At 36.5% G+C, this 19,514-nt stretch overlaps 1 protein-coding gene across 5 annotated transcripts in view; it reads right to left on the bottom strand.

Moving 5' to 3' along the window:
• Positions 1–19,131, bottom strand: part of PDE7A (phosphodiesterase 7A) — a 150,511-nt gene extending 131,380 nt beyond the window's left edge. For 4 of the 5 annotated variants that reach the window (XR_012471707.1, XM_074202059.1, XM_074202054.1 and 1 more), the window contains exon 1: positions 18,577–19,131. Coding sequence is in view for 3 of the 5 variants with exons in the window: in XM_074202059.1 (XP_074058160.1) it covers positions 18,577–18,714 (138 nt within the window). In the remaining 2 variants the exon portion in view is untranslated. Of the gene's footprint in view, positions 1–1,006; positions 5,629–18,576 lie in introns of those variants that run through there. The other variant, XM_074202058.1, reaches the window with a different exon arrangement.
• Positions 19,132–19,514: the final 383 nt, after the last annotated feature.

Below are 19,514 nucleotides of genomic sequence, written 5' to 3'. Positions count from 1 at the left end.
AGAACCAGAACAATGTTGTACAGAGTAACAGCAAATACTATATAATGATCAACTGGGACTGACTTAACTATTCTCAACTATACAATGATCCAAGACAATTGCAAAGAAGTCATGATGGAAAAATATTATCCACTTTCAAAGAATTGATGCAAGTCTGAATGCAGATTGAGGCATAATATTTTTCACTTTATTTTTTCATTTTGGGGGGAAATATGTTTTGTATGATTGTATATGTATAACCTATATAAGGGCTTGGGAAGGGAGTGATTTTGGAACTCAAAATTTAAAAAAACAAATGTGAAAAATTGTTTTTGCACATAATTAGGAAAACTATTGTTCAAAAAAAGAAAGAAAATGAGGAATGTTTACTGAAATTCCACAGTATTGTCCCAGTTTCTTATTTTGTTCAACCTTTTTAATCACAATAAATTAGGAAATTAAAGCATCCGGCTTCCCAGAAATTTTTATACTCAAAACATCTCATCTCCTTGGCAATCAAAGAAATACAATGACAAACTATTTATTAAGGTCCTATTATGTGACAAACAATGGTATTGAAAAATATACAGATATAATTACTGAACCACTGTCACTGATGTTTAAAAAAAACAAACCAAGGGAAAAAAAATCCCAATACCTAGAGAATAGATTTTGCCTGGTCAGGAGATAGGCAAATCAATCCATTTTCAAAAAGCAAAGAAAGGCATAATTTTCCAAACTAGATGAGAATGACTGTAATTCCTGACAGAACTCTAATGGTTCATTAATAGTTTATTAATACCTAAAGAGAGAGCAGCAGGTATAACTACTGGTAACATGGGTTAAGAAATACAAAAAATCATGATAGTCTAATCTTATTCTACTGTTCAGCAGGGTTTCTAGATAGAAAGATGATAAGAATGTAGTGGAAATGAAACCAATTGCGAATCCCAATGATTTTTTCTTTGTCCTTTACTCCTCCTGAAGCATTGGACAAACACTACAGGTCAACTCCATTGCTACATACCCTCTTCTCCTGTGTTCTGTGTGAGTATAAATTTGTTCTCTATTTTCTTGTGATAGTTTTCTCATTCTCCTTTGCTGGATTATTCAGAAGTCCAAGTTCCACCCCACAACTACAAGTGTACTTCATGGGCCTCTTAATTCTTTCTATGATGTCATTTAAGCTCCCCTAGGTTCCATCATCATAAAGATGACTCCTAGAGTGCTATTTATAATTCAAGTCTCTTCTGAAGTCTAGCACTGTACCACCAATTGCTTATTGCACATGTCTAATTGTATAGCCCATTACCATACTAAATTCAACATATTCTAAACAGGACTCATTATGTTCCTTGTTGCTCCCAGTCCTCCAAATCCAACTTTTCCTCCTAACTTTTCTATTTCTATTAAGGGCAATATCATTATTCCAATCATGAAGTTCTTTTCATTACTCGGGCTTTCAAACCATGAATTTTGACTCTTCCTTATATCTCATTTCAATCAATCTTCTTGTAACTTTTACTCATTTCTCATGGTTTTACCCTCTGGGGACAATCAAATAGCTCTTCCACGAGAAAATCGTTCAAATACTTGAAGGCAGGTATCTCATTCCTCAACCTTATCCTAAATCTTCTCTTCTCCAAGCTAAACATTACAAGTTAAAAGATAGGACATTCAAGGTCTTTCACTTCTTGTTTGCCATCCTGTCCCCAACATTGTCTAGCTTTCAAATGCCCTTCTGCAAGAACAAAACAAAATGTTGCAGATGTTACCCCAGGACAGATGAGAACCTGGGGACCATCACATGTGTGTGTGTGTATACACACACACACACACACACACACACACACACACACAATTTGAAACAATTTCCTTGGCTGTCAAATCACACTATACTGTTGACTCAAATTCAGCTTTCAGTACTTAGAGTTCCCAGATCTTTTTCAGAGCATCAGATTATTGAGTAACATGTACTTATGAAAGCTGAAGGCAAAATGGCCATCAAGAAAATGAGAGCAACTTACACTTACTTATACATACACACACACACACACACACACACACACACACACACACACGATGCTGTAAATTCTAGGAAGAACTTAGCAAATTTAGCTAAATTAAATCAACATATTCGTTGATAGTTGCTGACTTCAATTTAAGAGTTGGGCACAAAAGACATTTAAAAATGCTGCAAAATGTGGTTTAAGACTGAGAAAAAAATAGGTCCAAGGCTTAAAACTACTCAGAAACCTCATGAACAGAATCAGAAGATATTAGATGTGTTTATTAAAAGTGAAATTTATCTTAACATATCAAACAAGTAGTTACAAATGTGAGCAGTTTCTAATGATTGCTAAGATTCCTTATACTTCTAAAAATCTGTATTTTTGTGAATCAACTTTTTATACAATCTGGTTTTTAACAAAATTCAAATAATTATCCAATTTTTAAAAAAGGATGAAAATGAGGACCTGACATTGTGTGTAGTTAAATAGGTTAGACTGGAGCTGCTTTAGTTAGTTGTCAATTCAGAGAAAAATGCAACAAAAGCAAAGGCAGCCATTACCACTCTATCAGAGAAGTTAATCTGTTGCAATAGTCACACCACAAGGAGGCAGAAAGAGCCCAGAAATTTTTGCACTCAAACATCCTATCTCCCTGCCAAGCAAATACAATCAAAGTAATAGCAAATTAAAAAGCAATTTATAAAAAGCATGAAAATAAGATGGGGGAAAAACTATGCTCTACACTATGGTTCTCAAACCTTTTGGTCTCAGAACCCCTTTTGCTGTTGCTTGGTCATGTTTGTGTCTTTGTGATCCCAACATGGACCATATTGTTAGAAGGGTTTTTTCCCTTTTTTTTCCCCCTGGTGAAGACAATCAGGGTTAAAGTGACTTACCCAGGGTCACCTAAGTAGCGTCTGAGGCTGGATTTATAGATACTCCTGACTTCAGGGTCAGTGCTTTATCCATTGTGCCAACTAAATGTCCCTCATAAAAGTTTCACTGGCAAAGATTTGCTTTTTCTTCTCTGGTAGATCAAGGCAAATAGATGGTAAATGCCTGGGGTCATATGTCTAGTGAAAGTGTTTGGGGCTGGATTTAAAATCAGCTCTTCTTAGTCCAGCATTCTATCCACCACTAAGCCATCTAGCTTCACTTCTCAGAAACCCTATATACTTTTTTTTAAGGGTTTCCCAAGACAAACAGGGTTAAGTGGCTTGCCCAAGGCCACACAGCTAGGTAATTATTAAGTGTCTGAGACTGGATTTGAACCCAGGTACTCCTGACTCCAGGGCGGGTGCTTTATCCACTAGGCCACCTAAGCCGCCCCAAAACCCCCATATATTCTTAAAAATTATTGCGGCCTCTTGAGTTTTCTATCTATCCATATTTGCTATACTGGAAATTAAAAGATCTTATTATTATGAAAAGTTTTGACTTCAAAGACCCCTTGAAAAGATTCTCAGACCACATCAGCTGAGATCTGCTGCCTGGCCATATCACCTCATAAATAAATAAAAGGGATTTATGATAGGGAAAAAAAATCTTCAGAAAAGCTGGTGTGTGAAATAGCTGAGTCAGATCATTCTGACAGTAACTGTAAATGAAACCAGAAGAACAAATGAACATACAATGGAATAAATTTTCTAGTGTTTCAGGGACCAGTGAGATATACTTGGAATAACAATGATGAAAGAAACAGAAGTTATCAATAAAAACTTATCTAAATTCTTTTTAAAATGTAGACAACAGATGAGTTATCTCTGACCCTGGGAGCTGAATGGGGTCTCACTTCCAGCCTTCAGTCCAGTCTGAAGCCTGCAGCAAGATATCATTGGCAGAAATTCAGGACCAAAGTGGAGCCTGCAATTCTGTTTCTCTAAAGCTGCAGAGTTTTTTAGCTGGCTGATAACCCAGGCCAGCAGCTGTCTACTGGAATTTCCAAGTAGAGCCAAGTTTAACAAGGGTATTTGTTGCAGAGACCCAAATTCATGAAAAGAACTTAAGAGAGTTCAGATCAGTAAGGTATTGATTGACTTTGCTTTGGATTAAAACATTTTGGAACCACTGAAAGTTTATAGGGTTCTTCAGCCTGAGTTAATCCAGAGATCTAGAATAACTTAATTCTCCTGATTCCATGAAAACAGCAGAAGAACTCAAGATGGTTAGCCCAGATATTTCCCCAGAAGTGTACAGAGCACATCCTTACATGTAAAGATGTAGTCTGCGAGAACAAAAATTTATACCATAAAAAAATTATTATTATCTATTGTGGTGACAAGTATAATCATTAGTTCAAACATCTAAAAGCAAAGTCTAAAAAAATAAAGCAAAAAACAATCCACATTTTAGGCACAAATTCAACTAGAATTCTTAAAGAGATGAAGGAAAAAGTAAATAAAAAGCTTTAAAATGATTTTTAAATCAATTGATAGCAAGAAAGAAAAAAAAAGGGAAAAGAAATTAGAGCTTCTGAAGAAAGATCTGTTAAAAGAATTAGAGCTTAGAGCAAAAAGTATCAAATCTGAGTCAAGGAACCAGGCCCTGGGGTCAGGAGGACCTGAGTTCACATTCTGCCTCAGACACTTAACACTTACTTAGCTGTATTACCATGATCAAGTCACTTTAGCACAATTGCCTTGCAAAAACAAAAACAAAAAATCTGACTCAAGAAACAAACTCCTTGAAAATCAAAGTAGACCAAATAGAAACTAATGATTCTATGAAATAACAAGAAATATAAAGTCAAATAACAAAAAAAAACTGAAGATAATGTGAGTCATAGAATAGTAGTAGTAATGCCAATAATAATTACTATTTATATACCACCCACTTACTATATGCCAGGTACTGTCCTAAGTACTTTCCAAATATTATCCCATTTGATCCTTACACGTCTGAGAGGTAGGTGCTGTTATTTTGAAGTTGAAGGAACAGACAAAAATGAGGTAAAGTGACCTCTGCAGCTATTAAGGCCAGATTTTAACTCAGATCTTCCAGACTCCAGGGCCCAATAATTTATTCAATGAACCACCTAGCTGCCAAGCAAAAATGACTTGGAAGACTAGATCAAGGAAAGATAATTTTTTTTTTTAGGTTTTTGCTAGGCAATGGGGTTAAGTGGCTTGCCCAAGACCACACAGCTAGGTAAAAGTTAATTTTTTTTTTTGCAAGGCAAATGGGGTTAAGTGGCTTGCCCAAGGCCACACAGCTAGGTAATTATTAAGTGTCTGAGACTGGATTTGAACCCAGGTACTCCTGACTTCAGGGCCAGTGCTTTATCTACTGCGCCACCTAGCCACCCAAGGAAAGATAATTTTCAAGAAATCATAAAACTATCTGGATTTCTTCAAATCAAGAGGACAAAAAGAAAATAGAAATCAACAATCACCTCCTGAAAAAAAAATATTAAGGTGAAAAGTCCCAAGAACATTAGAGTTAAAATTTAGAGCTTCCAGGTCAAAGAAAAATACCACAAGCATCCAAAAGAATTCAAATACTAAGGAATAACAATCAGATTTATAAAAGACTTAGCAGCCACCATCTATAAAGGAGTAGAGACCCAGAATAAAATATTCTAAAAGGCAAAAGATATACAGAATTACAACCAAAAATTTTATGAATAGCAAAACTAATGCTATTTTTAAAACAATCCAACAAAAAATTTAATAAAATAAAGGATTTTGATGAAAAGATCAGAGTTAAAAATAAACTTTAAAGCACAAACCCCAATAAAGATAAATACAGAAAAGTAAACATAAACATATTCATAAAAGACTTAACAAGACTAACTCTTTATATTCTATTTCGGTCTAATACAAAGAGTTGATATCTGTATGGAGGCCATACAATCTAATTAAACAAAGATTCTGGTAGTGATTTTGAAATGTTTTAATGTTTTGGGGCTTTTTAGGTTTTTTGGTTTGTTTGTTTTTTTTTGCAAAGCAATGGGGTTAAGTGGCTTGCCCAAGGCCACACAGCTGGGTAATTACTAAGTGTCTGAGGCTGGATTTGAACTCAAGTACTCCTGACTCCAAGGCATGTGCTCTATCTACTGAGCCACCTAGCTGCCCCAATGTTTTAATGATTTAAAAAGAAAGGAAAGGGAAGAGAAATACACTGCAATAGGGCAGGGTACAGGAGTGAAAACAAAAATAAAAATAATTTCAAGTAACTGGAGTGTTCAAGTAGAAGATTACACAAATGTAAGTAGGGTGGGGACAGATGATACTTGAATCTCATTCTCATCTAAACTGGTCAAAGAGAATAAAAGAAAGTTTAAAAAACTAAAAAAACAAAACTGAGTGAAGAAATATGTTTTATTCCACAAGTAAAGAAGAGAGAAAGGCAAAAAGAAAGGAAAAGAGATGGAGTAGATTAAGGGAGAGATTAGACTAATCAAAATAAACTAAGGAGGGTAGATTTTAAAGAAGAGTTTAAAAGAAATGGACAAAAAGCCATTAATGGGCAATGGTTGAGGGGAAGCAAATGCAAATTATACCAAACCTAGAACACTGGTGCTGAGTGCATTTCCCTTTTATCTTCTTTATATTCTATAGTCTTTTATCAATAAAAGAGAAAAGTGCAGGTCAATGAATTAATTATGCAATTAAAAAAACCTAAAAGTTAAACCCCCCAAATAAATACCATAATAGAAATTCTAAAAATCAAAGTAATGAACAAAATTAAAAGCAATTTTTAAAAAATTAAATTAATAAAGAAAACCGAAGAAAACCAAATTATGTGTCCAAACTAAAAAACAGAATTCACAACAAATAAAGATGCTATTAGGAAATATTTTACCCAATAGAAATTAGAAATAAATGTTCAAATAAGAGGGACTAAGCATAAGCAAAGAAGAAATAAAATTTACACTTTTTTTCAGATGACATGATGGATTTTTAATTTAAAGGATCCTAGAAAATTAATTTTTTAAAAATAACTAAAATAAATAACAACTTTAACAAAATGACAAGATATGAAACAAATTCCATAAATAAACATTTCTCTACATTACCAACAAACAACAGAAACAAAAATTTCATGGGGAAAAAAACATGCAAAATATAAACTATTTGAGAATTTACATGCCAAGACAAACATGAGAATCATATAAATACAAGTTGAAAACACTCTTTTAAACATATCAAGACAGCATTAAGTTATTGGAAAACATTAATTGTTCATGGACAGGCCAAATTAATAAAAATAACAGTACTCCCTAAGTAATTAATTTCATACTATAACAAACAATTTCTTTATACAGTTAGACAAAATAACAAAAGTCAAGAATCCCAAGAGAATTAAGGAAAAATGTGGGAAGAGGATCTTCAAACTCTACTAGAAAGCTATGATCATCAAAACAATCTGATGTGCATTAAGAAATATAAAGGGTAAATAATCAATAGAAGAGAGTAGGTTCTATACTATAAAGACCATAGTAGCCTAGTATTTGATTAAACCAAAGATTCCAGCTATTAGGGCAAGATCTCACTTCATCAGCTTTGCTGATTTGTTTGTAAGGCTTCAATTTTTTCCAACTTGATTGATATATTATGGTACAATTTGAGAATTATATGAATGTTTGCTAATTATACTAGATTTCCAAAGAGCAAAAATTGCATTACTTCACATTAATTTATCTCCCAACAACTAATTCCATCACAAATGCTCTTCAGGTATTTTTTGAGATAAAGTACCATATGTTTTGGTATAGCAGAAATTGTGAGAAGAGGAGCTGTTCTTCCTCCACCACCCCTAAAGCTAACCCAAATTCCCAAGAGTATCAGAGCAGCTGACCAACTATCAGGTATTTGTAGAATTTATCTATTTTTCCGTGATTAGTTACCATGTATAAAATTATGTTATCATTTTTTAAGCTCTTAACTTTTTTGTTTTATCAATGAAGTTTATGAGTACTGTGTCCCAACCCTGTTTTCCTCGTAAGATTTTTAATTCTTGTTTTTGCTTACCATAGTAAATTTATGTCCCATTAGTCTAGAACTGACATACAAAAATTGAGAAAACGGGAAAAAAAGTTCAACAAATAACTCCAAATGGGTAGTACAATAGAAATAAAGGGCGATATCACAAATTATAAAAGAAATTATGTTAGATCTATAGATAAGGGAAGAATTCTTGACTAAATGAAATAGAATTAAAGTAGGTAAAACAGAAAATTCTGATCACATAAAATTCAAGTTTTATACAAAACCAATGTAAGTAAAATTTTAAAAGTTGATAAATGGAAAAATCTTTATAGTAAGTTCTTCTGATATCATTTCTAAGATAGATAGGCACCTACATTAAATTTCTAATGAGTCATTCTCCAATTGATAAATGTTCAAAAGAAATAAAATTTTCAAACAAAGAAATTCAAGCCATTAATATTTTTATAAAAATGTTCTAAATCACTAATAAAGAAATGCAAATAAAATAACTCATGAGGTTATATCTTAAACCAACCAGACTGGTAAAGTTAACCCCCCAAAAAGGTAAATGCTAGAGGAGCTACTGGAAAAATAGGTATATTAATGCACAGTACCTGTGAACTAACTCAATTAGGAAAGTAATTTGAAACTATGCCCTAAAACCCAATGATACTAGCAGTCAGTTTATACCCCAAAGAAAGAACCCATATGTACAAAAATATTTAAAGCAATTTTGTTGGTAGTACAAAGAACTGAAAACTAAGAGAATGTCCACTAATTAGGGAATGGCTGAATACATCCTGCTACATGAATCTGATAGAAAACTATTGGGCTGAAAGATATGGGGAAGGGAAGAAGCATTTGCATACCGTGCAATATCTTACATGTAATGATGAAGGGCATGGTTCAGAGAACCCTGGAAAGACTTGTACCAACAGACCCAGAATGAAGGGAGCAGAGCCCCAGAGGAATAATTTATACAAAAAACAATTTTGTAAAGATACATTCCTATGAAACAGTTAGGAATCCTGATCCCCATAATGCTCAACCACAATTCCAGAGCATGCATGATGAAACATGCTCCTCACCTCTGGATAGAGAAGTGATAGGCTCAGAATGCTGATTCAGACATGCTTCTTTGAACATGCTCAATGCAGAAATCTGCTTTGCTTGACTATACATGTTTTCCCTTGCTTTCTCAATATGTGTTGAGAAAAAATAATTCATTTGAAAAGAATAATAAAATTTAATTTTTAAAAATGGGTCTTTGTTTCAGAGAGAAGCTTGAACTATGCAATTTGCCAAAGCTAATTTAGCTCAGCTAAATTAAATCTCTCCCTCCATTACCCACCTCTGCATGCCCCCTACGTATTTACTTTTTATTTTATGCTTTTTCCATCACATTTTCCTCTATATGGTGTAGTTTCCTCTAAATTGGCCAACTTCCTTGTAACAAAAAATTTTTAAAAGGAAAAATTAATTCAGAAACACTAACATATTACCTATATTTGACAGTATAAGCAACATTCTAAGCCCCTAGAACCCATTTTCCCCATCTGTAATGAAGGAATAATCAACTGACAAGTATTAATAAGCACCTAATTATGAGTGAGGCACTTAGGATATAAATATAATTAATAAAACAATTAGGTACTTACAATTATAATTAACCAACGTCCACTTGTAAAGAGCTTACATTCCAAAAGGATAAGCAAAAAGTGTCCATATATCCAAGAACAGAGGGAGGGAGGGGGAGAGAGAGAGAGAGAGAGAAGAGAGAAGAGAGAAGAGAGAAGAGAGAAGAGAGAAGAGAGGATGGGAGAGGTAGCCAAACTGACTTTGGCAAACTGCAAAGATCAATGAACTTCTCCCTGAAACAAAGACCTATATTTTATTTTATTTTGTTTGGTGCTATTTATGGGGGGTTTTAGGGGGGAGGTAGTAATAGAGTTAAGTGCCTTGCCCAGGGTCACACACAACTAGTAGTTCCAGTGTCAGTATTTGAACTCAGGTCCTCCTGACTCCAGAGCCAGTGCTTATCCATTGTGCCCCATGGCTGCTCCACTTTTTAATCTTTTAATTAATTTTTTAAATAAAATACCCACCTTTTCCTCTAAACTCTTTCCATACATTGAGAAAATAAGACCTATCACAAACATATATATAATTAAATGAAATCAATTCCTGCATCTGGCCATGTCGTCCAAAACAGTATCTCAATATGCAACTCAATCCTTCACATCTCTATCAAGAAGTTGTTAGCATGTTTTATCATGAATCTTCTGGAATTGTGGTTAGCCATTTGTATTGATGAGAGAGAGAGAGATGTACACAAAGGTGGATATATACATACATATACATATACACACACACACACAAATGCATCTGCATATACATATCAAATAAATGTAAAGAAATCTAGAATAAAGAGAATACAAAGTAGAACATAGGAGGAAAGGACACTTGTAGTTGAAGGAGTCAAGAAAGTCTTCACTTAGAAGAAGATACAGAAAGTGACTCTTGGTCTTCATCTTGAAAGCATACAGGAGTTCTATGAAGTGGAAGTGAAGAGGGAATACACCCCAGTATTAAGAATGGTAAACCCTGATGCACAAAAAAAAAAAAGCATGCACGGAATAACATAAATGAGGTCAGAAAGCAATATTTTTTTTCAATGATTCTCTGGGCCTAAATTTAGTCATTATGATTTACAGGGATTAATTTCATTTTATTGTTTTATTCACAAAGTTTCTCACTGTGCACACTGTTTTCCTAGTGTTGTTTATTTTACTCAGCATCAGTTCATAAATCTTCCCACATTTCTGAGTAATACGTATGCATCATTTCCTATAGTACAGAAATATTCATATACTGTAATTTGTTTAACTGTTCCTCAAATTCATTTATACATACTTTGTTTCCAGTTCTTTATTATGATAAAAATTCCAACTGCTGGATAATTTAGCCAATTTGTGAGAACTACTTAATGAACTGAGAGATTAAGTGAGTGACTTGTCCAAGGTCACAGAATGACTACTAAGTGTGAGAAACAGAAATGTTTCAACAATATCCTGACTCCAAAGCCATAATCAAATAGCTGATGATCTAAAAGCACACAAAAACACTAGGCACACTCTGTTATTTAAAGGCATATTGTGCCTTTAAAAAAAATTGTGTGCCAATCATTCTGACAAGTTCAAATTCTGAGAATAATCACCCCAATACTTTCAACAAAGTCCTCCTTCAATGCCTCATTGTGACGTAGATCATCAAAGTTTTCTAAGGCTATGCCAGTCAAGTGAAAGCTCTGGCAAGTTCTAAAAAGATAGCAAAATTCTGATTCTAGTCTGGCAATTTTGTTATCTAAGGATCAGGTTGATTGAAAAGTGATACATTCTGACCTCAAGTAGTATTCTCAAAGAAAGGTCAGTTACTAACTAACTCACGGAAATCTGCCTTAAATGCCAGAGTATGACCACCAATAAAACCATCCTTTAAGTCTTAATCATGCTATAATTTACACATTTTATAAGACTGTTATTTTTTAATAAAAACAGCTCACATTTAAATGCTGCTTTAAAGTTTGCTGGGAAATCTTCCTCACAGACAATAACATTTCCTCTTCCAAAATTCTGATCTGTCTTCTACTGATTTTAGAAGACCAAGGAATATCCCCACCACTAGATGGAAGCAGGGAGCAACACTCAGAATTGGACTCAGTAAAATTGAAATTAAGAGCAGTACACCTGACTCAAAATTAAGAGTGAAAAGTCAGGCTATATAGAGCCAATTAACAGGGATTAATAGGATACAAAGTGGGGAAAATTTCAAATTAAAATGGCAGATTTAAGTCTTCTTAAATCGGTTTACTTTTATTTTATTCAAGTATTAAAACTTAATTATACTGAAATGATGGCTTGGTGAAAAAGCATTTTTGGTTAAACTGTTTAAAAAAGTAAAATCTTTCATCTTACATAAAATAATAAAAAATTCAAATTTTCTTGACAAGGTCAGATCATTCAAGTGTGAGTACTTTATTACAAAACATCCAAATCAATAGGGGTTTTAAAAATAAAAATCAGTAGCTTCTATTGTTCTTCATTTTACTGTCTAACATTCTAGACCTTTATTAAATAACATTTGAAAATGATTACCTTTCATTTATGCCTGATTTTAAACTGATCTTCACTAACGTTTCTCCAATACAGATACAGTTAATTCTTAGTTTCAGAAAGATTCTATTTATTATAGTAAGGAAAAATCCATTTTTTTTTGACATTTAACGATTTTTTAGTAAAGATTTTTCTAACTACTGCAATGAGCAAGTGTTAAATATTGTTTTTGTTATTAATGTGGCCAATTTTGTGTACAAAAACTAAGTTAAACTATAGTCATAATATTTTTTCATCAAGAGTAAATCTTTAGAACACATTGCTATAACATTTTACTAATATTTTTCAGTATTTCTGAATCAATATCCATCAGAAATATTTAGCAATAGCAGTTCTTAAAAGTTTTTGGTACTATGGACCCCTTGGGAGTCCCATTAAGTCCACAAAATCTTTCTCTAAATAATAAAAGGATACCTGGAAATGGCAATGCAAGTAATAAATATTACTGCATTATAATGAAATAATTATTTTAAAAAGTTAAGAATCCCTGGAATATAATTTTCTTTTTTTTTTAATCTCTCTCTAGATCAGTGGAAGATTTGTTAAGTGGCCAAGAAGCAAACAAAGAAGCCTTTAATAAATCCAAGATAGTGCTACATCATTGCAACTCCAAGTAAATTGGATAAGGTGTTGAGACTTGGAAATCAGGAAGTGGGGGTGGGGGTCAAATCCCCACTCTGACAGTTTCTTCATCTGCAATAGAGGTATCACCTCTGGTATTATTTTTATATAGCTCCAATGAGATTGAGAACAAATATAAAGGACTTTGCAAATTGTAAAGTGCTTTTATACCATATTTCCCCATGTATAAGATTCACCCTTTTTTGAAAAATTTGGGGTCTAAAAGCTAGGAGGTCTTATTCAGCAGTTGTAGATTTTTAACTTGCATTTCCTGCTTTTTTTCTCTCTTATTGTCTTTTGCGCTGATTGTTTCAAATTTGTTACCGGTAATATTAGGTTACATTTTACCATGTTCTGCCCAGAAATGGCTCAGAAAAGATTTTGGTTCAGTGCTGAATTCAAGTTCAAAGTGATCCAGTTTGCAAAAGTGAATGGAAATTGTGTTGCTTTCAGGTGTAAGTTTGGTTCTCCTCCAACTGAAAAAACAATTCGAGACAAGCTGCTTGAAGAAGAAACACTACTGAAAATGGCCTGGCAAAAGAAGGCCAAGAAAGGCAAGTCAAGCCCAAATGGCCTGATCTAGAGAGGGAACTGAAGATGTGGATTGAAGAGCAAAAAAGGGCCATTGGAATATCTTTGTCCACAAAGATGGTTCAGAAGGAGGCAAGAAGAATTGCTAATAAAAAAGTTACTAATTTCAAAGGACACAATTGGTCTTCAGGTTCAGGAAGCAGAATGGTTGGACCAAGCATGCATCCATGCACCCACACTTGCACAGGGAGTGCTTGTGGTCAACTTCAGAGCCTCTCCTGAGACAGTGCTCCATCGTCAAACACAGATGAGGACAAGCTAATGGATGGGGGTTTTGACAGTGATGAGGAGTTGTATGAATTTTATGAATAAAAACTTTATGTAATACAATTTTTCCAAATTTTGGACCCCCCAAATTAAGGTCCATCTTATATATGGGAAAATAGGGTAATTACTTTATACATATATATATATATGTATATGTATATACACATATTTATATACATACAATATAATCAGTTATTGTCATTGGTGACTGAGCACAGAAAGTTAGATTCACTCACTCTTAGAGAAACATCTCTATGCCACACACTGGTTCATATAAATAAATCACCTCTGGCAATTTCCTCCAAACACTAGCTGGTTAACTCTTTGGCTTAAGTGTTTTCTCCCCTCTAGGGCTCTTGGAAGTTTTAAAAGGGATATCAGGAGTGGGCAATCCAAGTGATATATAAGCCTTGTAATTTCAGGCATCAACAATTTCAGAATGAAGCAAGGTTCCAAGTTGGTTTTTGTTTTAAAGTTTGGGGGGAGTGGGGTGTTGTAATTCCTTTCGGGAAAACCTTAAATCATAGAAGTTGTTTAAAATATTCTCTTTTGGGGACAGGATCTGTGATTTTTATTGGTGGATATCAAGTGAGGAAATGTTCTCTACCTACCAACGTATCTCAAACTCAAAAAAAATTGTATAGAACTGGAAAAATAATAACATTCCTTCACCTAGAAGAACAAAAGCAATTTGTAATTTGAAATCTTAAGAGACTTTACCTAGGAAATAACCCCTCTTAAATAAATGACTTGGTCAGGGTCACAAAGCCAATGTCTTAGAGGTATCATTTTCTAGATCTGTCAATTTAAGGAGGGGGGAGGGGAGGTGAACTCTACTATTATGCTAAGAAGTTTCTAACTCAAACTAATAAATTTTAAAAAGCACCTTACAACTAGATCTATACTTCAAAACTCACTGAAACTTTGTTTTACTATTCAAACATGTATCTAAAAAAACTACAAAAGCAAAAAACATCTAAAAACAGGCTCAGGAACAATGACTGAAAAACTGTTTGAATTTGAACTAAGGTTTAAAAAATTTCCACATAGGATCCAAAGGTGAGGAACAAGGGTCCTGAGAAGAAACATGTACCTGTTTGCACACATGCATGACAGTTGCCATGATAGGAAGAGTTCTCACTCCCATTTCCTTATAATTCAACATGATTTTAGAGGGAAGTAGTCTCTTTAGAATAATACCCTGAGCAAAAAAAGAAAGAAAGAAAAAACTGGACAACCAAAGATGAAGGAATGGAATGGATTATTATTATTATACCCAACAAACAATGGATATGAGTAATTCCAGGAAGCCTAGGAAGATTTATATATACAGATATGGTGTGAAATAAGCAGAATAAGGATAAATAGTAAGACAGCTATAATAATTAAGGTAAAAACACCAATGACTGAAAATTCAGCTTCCTTTTAAATAAGCAATTTTGATCTCAGAGATGCTGAAACATAATTTCCTCCCTTCAACAGGGATGTCTGGAATGTCCCATTAACTACAAAATATGGATGCTTTCTATACCTGCTTAATTTCCTCTCTGAGGAAGAACACATGCAGAATTGACTACCACATAAATAAAAGACATCACTAAAAGAGATGGAGAGAGGAGGAGGAAAAGGAAAGAAATTCAAAACTCAAAGTGGAATTTTCAAGTTTCACTATAGGAAATTTATAAGCAAATCTGAAGACTTACAGAAAATTTTGTGAAAGAAAAAAGAATAAATTTGAAGGATTATCATCAATACATGTAACTTTCCATTTCTAATTCATTATAACTAAAGTTATATAATGTTCCCAAAGTTGTAACCTGTTGAATGGAATAATACTAAATAAGAATGTACATTTAAAGATGTTACCTGGTAATGCTGAACTTATGAATCAGAGAACAGCATTATGTTAAAATTTCCTGTACAGACTGAAATTTATATCTAAGTAAAACTTCATTTCTGATTCTACTAGGAAGAATTCTGGCATGAATTTAAACTCACCAATAAAAAGTATCTCCTATTCCAAATGCAAATATTTCTCAAAGCCACTACGTTTTTTTGTTGTTTTTGCAAGGCAATGGGGTTGAAAGACTTAACCCAAGCAAACCCATTATTTTTTAAACTGTTAAGAGAATCTAAATGATTATTTAATAATCAAATATAAGCATCTTTAGTTTACTTCATAAGGTTCAAATTATTTTAAAATTAATCAGCTAGAAAAAGCAGCATTGTATCTGATTAATAAAAAAAAATCCAATGAGGTTTAAATCTCATTTCTTTTATATTATCTGAGGAAATATGCCACACACACAAATTATGCCATGTGGGAAAAGCCAGAAAACTTAGGTTCAAGTCCTGTCTCTGTCAAGTACTATCTGTGTGTATGACCTCAGGCAGATCCACCCAACCTCTCTTGGTATCAGTTTCTTAATCTATAAAATGAATAGGTTGAATTAGATGACATTCAAAGCCCTTTCTAACTGTAATTCAACAAACTGAAAATCACTCATGAATCATGAATAAAATTTAAAACAGCTTGATCATTTAATATTAAAAATCTTTCAAAAATATTGCATGCTTTTCTATCTTGGAACTTGTGCCCACAACAATTTTTTTCTTATTGACTCTGGGTAATCATTATGACCATCTATATAACTGTGTTTTAACCGAGTGAGAAAGTGATGTTATTTAAGTTTTCCTTTCTCCACCCCACTAAGAGCTTTTAAGAACCCTCAACTGGTGGGGGGCTGGGGCAATGTTTTTACTCAGCTTTTGTTTCAAAAAGCTGAAACTGTCAAATAAGAAATGGATTTGCAAAGTGCCTTAAAGTTGACACTGTTGTCATATTTTGGAGTTAATGTCTATGATGTCATAAACATGATGAAAATTAAAAAATAAGATAACATTTCAAATTTTATGCAATAGAAACATGCTAATTATAAAAAATTAATGTTGATCAAAAGTGAAGTTTATAAATACCTCAAAAGTGAAATCATATCTAAACAGAAATTGTCTAGTGTATTACTACTGTAGAGAAGTAGAAGAATAACTTTTCAGCAACCATCTTTTCATTTTCCAGAGCTTTAAACAAGAGCAGAGAATCATTTCTTTCTCTCTTGCATTTTAAGCTCTTACAATGACTTTAAAATTTTATCCTCTGTACTTGGATATCAAGAAAATATAACCTACAGATTTCACCAGCATATCCTTCCTTAATAATATGAAGTGCTGGCAGTGACAAGGCCCTATTGCTTCATCTTCCTATCCTTTCCAATCCCACTCTTCTCCCCCCAAAAAAATGAGCAAAGAACTAACCAAGAAAAGTAGCTGTTTTTAGGTAGGGGAGTTTAATCAGGATTTACAAAAATTCCAGTTTGGTCACTTCAGGTTTAGAAAGATGAAAAAATTAGCAGACCATATCTTCAATATGTTTACTATTTACTTTTTTGCCTGCCACCAATCATGCTTTTAAAATTCCATTATACTCTTAAGACATATATTAGGAAATGAGTTAAGAAAGTAGTGGGACTTAAAAATTGGTCTCTCTGGATTAATTAAAACATCAGTTTAAAACCCTCTGAGATCCCCTTAAGTGATTTTAATCCCTTTGGGATTTCCCTTCTCATACCTTTTCTTCCCAGGGAACACAGATGATTTTACCCTCTTATTTTACAAGTAGTGATTATTTTCTTGATTATATCTTGAAAGTCAGTTTTGAAAGTCAACATGTACCTGCTGGTTTGTGAAAGCAAAATATTTTAGAAGTAGTAGGGAAAAGTAACAGATTTCTAATTGCTTTGGCATTTTAAAATTCAACTCTTTGCAATCCTGGTAATGCTTTAAGCGAGTCAAGAAAGACAGGTCGTTGATTTTCCACAGCTATGTCTGGATAATAGCTGACATTCATGTAACACTTTTAAGCTTTTACATAAATGAAATCCTCCCAATAATCCTGAGAAGTACAACCATTATCACCCCAATTTCACAGATATGGAAACAGACTCAGAGCAGGGATGGAAGTACACTGGGATCACATACAATTGACTCTTTAATGAAAGGCTTTATGGAAAAGTGGCATTTGCTGTTTCACTAACTTCCACTCAGTCCTCATTAGCACAGTATCATCCTATGGTGAACAGGATTAGGTGTTACGAATTTAATTTCTCAGTGCAGCTATTTAAATGAAACAATTAATTAAATCAGAAAATTTTTACTGACCACCAGAGATGCAAGGACACAGTAATCCCTCCCCTCAAGGAGTTTACAATGGATATAAGGAGTATAGAAAGAGATGCTTTTTTATTTAAAGGGGGGGGGGAAGAGAAAGGGGGAGTTGATCAAAAAAGAAAACTACTCTTATTAGCTCCGCTGAAGTAACCATTTGACTACCTGTAACTAAATTCTTGGTCATTGACATCATTTAACCCAACTGTTCTCACCAGTTGCTCGTGAAGAATTAAGTTTTAAAAGCAAAAAAGTGGGAAATACGTTTAAAATTCCTGGTCACCATTTTTTTTAAACCTTTTTGTATGCTCCCCCCCCCTTTGTAATCGAGGTACAAAGAAGATGAAAGGGTAAAGGGAACTGAGAGAAAATGAGGAAGGTTTGTTTAGGATTTTTTTTAAGGGTAAAAAAAAGGAAACTGTAAAGTGACTCGTGAGAAGGGGAGATTAGTTTCAGAAGAACTTGGAACGTGGAAAGAAAAGCAAGGCGGAGGGTGCTGCCGCGGGAGGCGGGAGGGAAGGGTCCAGGGATGGGGTGGCAGGTGCTCTTCAGGTGGAGGTTTCGGCGGGGCGGAAAGAAGACCGGAGGAGCAGCAGCGTGAGGCTTTATTGAGAGGGCTGAGAAGAGGGGGAGGAGGCGGGGGTGGGCACCTGGGGGGGCAGAGACGCGGGCAGGCGTGTGTGTGCCCCTATGGGGAATGGCAGGCGCGTGTGCGGCGGCGGTGAGACGGGGCCCGCGCTGCGGAGGCCGGGGGCGGCCGGGGGAGGGGGCGCCGGCGGTTACCTGCGACAGCTGCCGGGGGTTGGGGCAGCCGAAGAGCGCCGAGCTGGAGCTGAAGCTGATGGCTCCTCGGCGGCTGAGGACGTGCTGGGGCACCGGCCTGTCCAGGGGCAGCACCGGCAGCTGGTAACATACTTCCATTGAAGCCAGCCGCTGCGCGCCCCGGCCCGGCCCGCCGCAGCCCCGGAGCAGGAGCAGGAGCAGGAGGAGGAGGAGAGGGCGGCGGCGGCGCGGACCCCGGCCGGGGAAGCCGCGCTCACGCCTCCCCTCCCCCCCCTCCCTGCCCGCTGCCCCGGCCCGGAGGCGCAGCGGCGGCCGCGGGGACGGAGGGAGCGGGGAGCGCGGCGGGGCGGGGGCCCCGGGGCTCGCTCGGCGGGCAGGAGCCTCTAGAAGAAAGGAGCGAGGGGGCGCGGGCGGCGCGGGGCTGCGGGACGGGCTCCGGGACGCGCGGCTGCGGGACGGGCGCCGGGCTCTCGCCTCCCCCGGCCCTGCCTCCCCTCCGCCGCCAGCGCCGGCCCGGCGTCATTCACACTTTGCGGCCCGGGACCCTGCGCCAACCCCCGCCGCCGCGCCGCCGTGACGTCACGACGCCGCGCCGCCGCGCCGCCGCCGCCGCCGCCGCCGCGCGCCGCCCTCGCCCCTCTCGGGGGCGCCCGCCGAGCCGGCCCGGGCCGCTTCAAGCAGGCGCCCCCCGCGCCGGGCCCGCCGCCATGCTCCTGCGCGCGCCTGCGCTCTCCTTCCCACCCACACCGGGCCCCCCCCCCCCCGAGCTCGGCCGAGGGGCGACACCGGACCGGCGCAGGGAGCGGCCCTGACCACCGCCCCGCGGCCGCTGACCCTCGAGCCCTCGGGCTCCCCGGGGCGCCCGCGGCGTCACGCGACGTCACGCCGGTGACGTCACCCACGCCGGCAGGTGCGGCGGCTTCGGACCACGCGGCCGG

The sequence above is a fragment of the Macrotis lagotis genome, chromosome X, assembly GCF_037893015.1.
Source record: "Macrotis lagotis isolate mMagLag1 chromosome X, bilby.v1.9.chrom.fasta, whole genome shotgun sequence".
Taxonomy (NCBI): Eukaryota; Metazoa; Chordata; class Mammalia; order Peramelemorphia; family Peramelidae; genus Macrotis; species Macrotis lagotis.
Note: the sequence above shows the minus strand (reverse complement) of the source record. Positions and strands in the feature narration are given on the sequence as shown.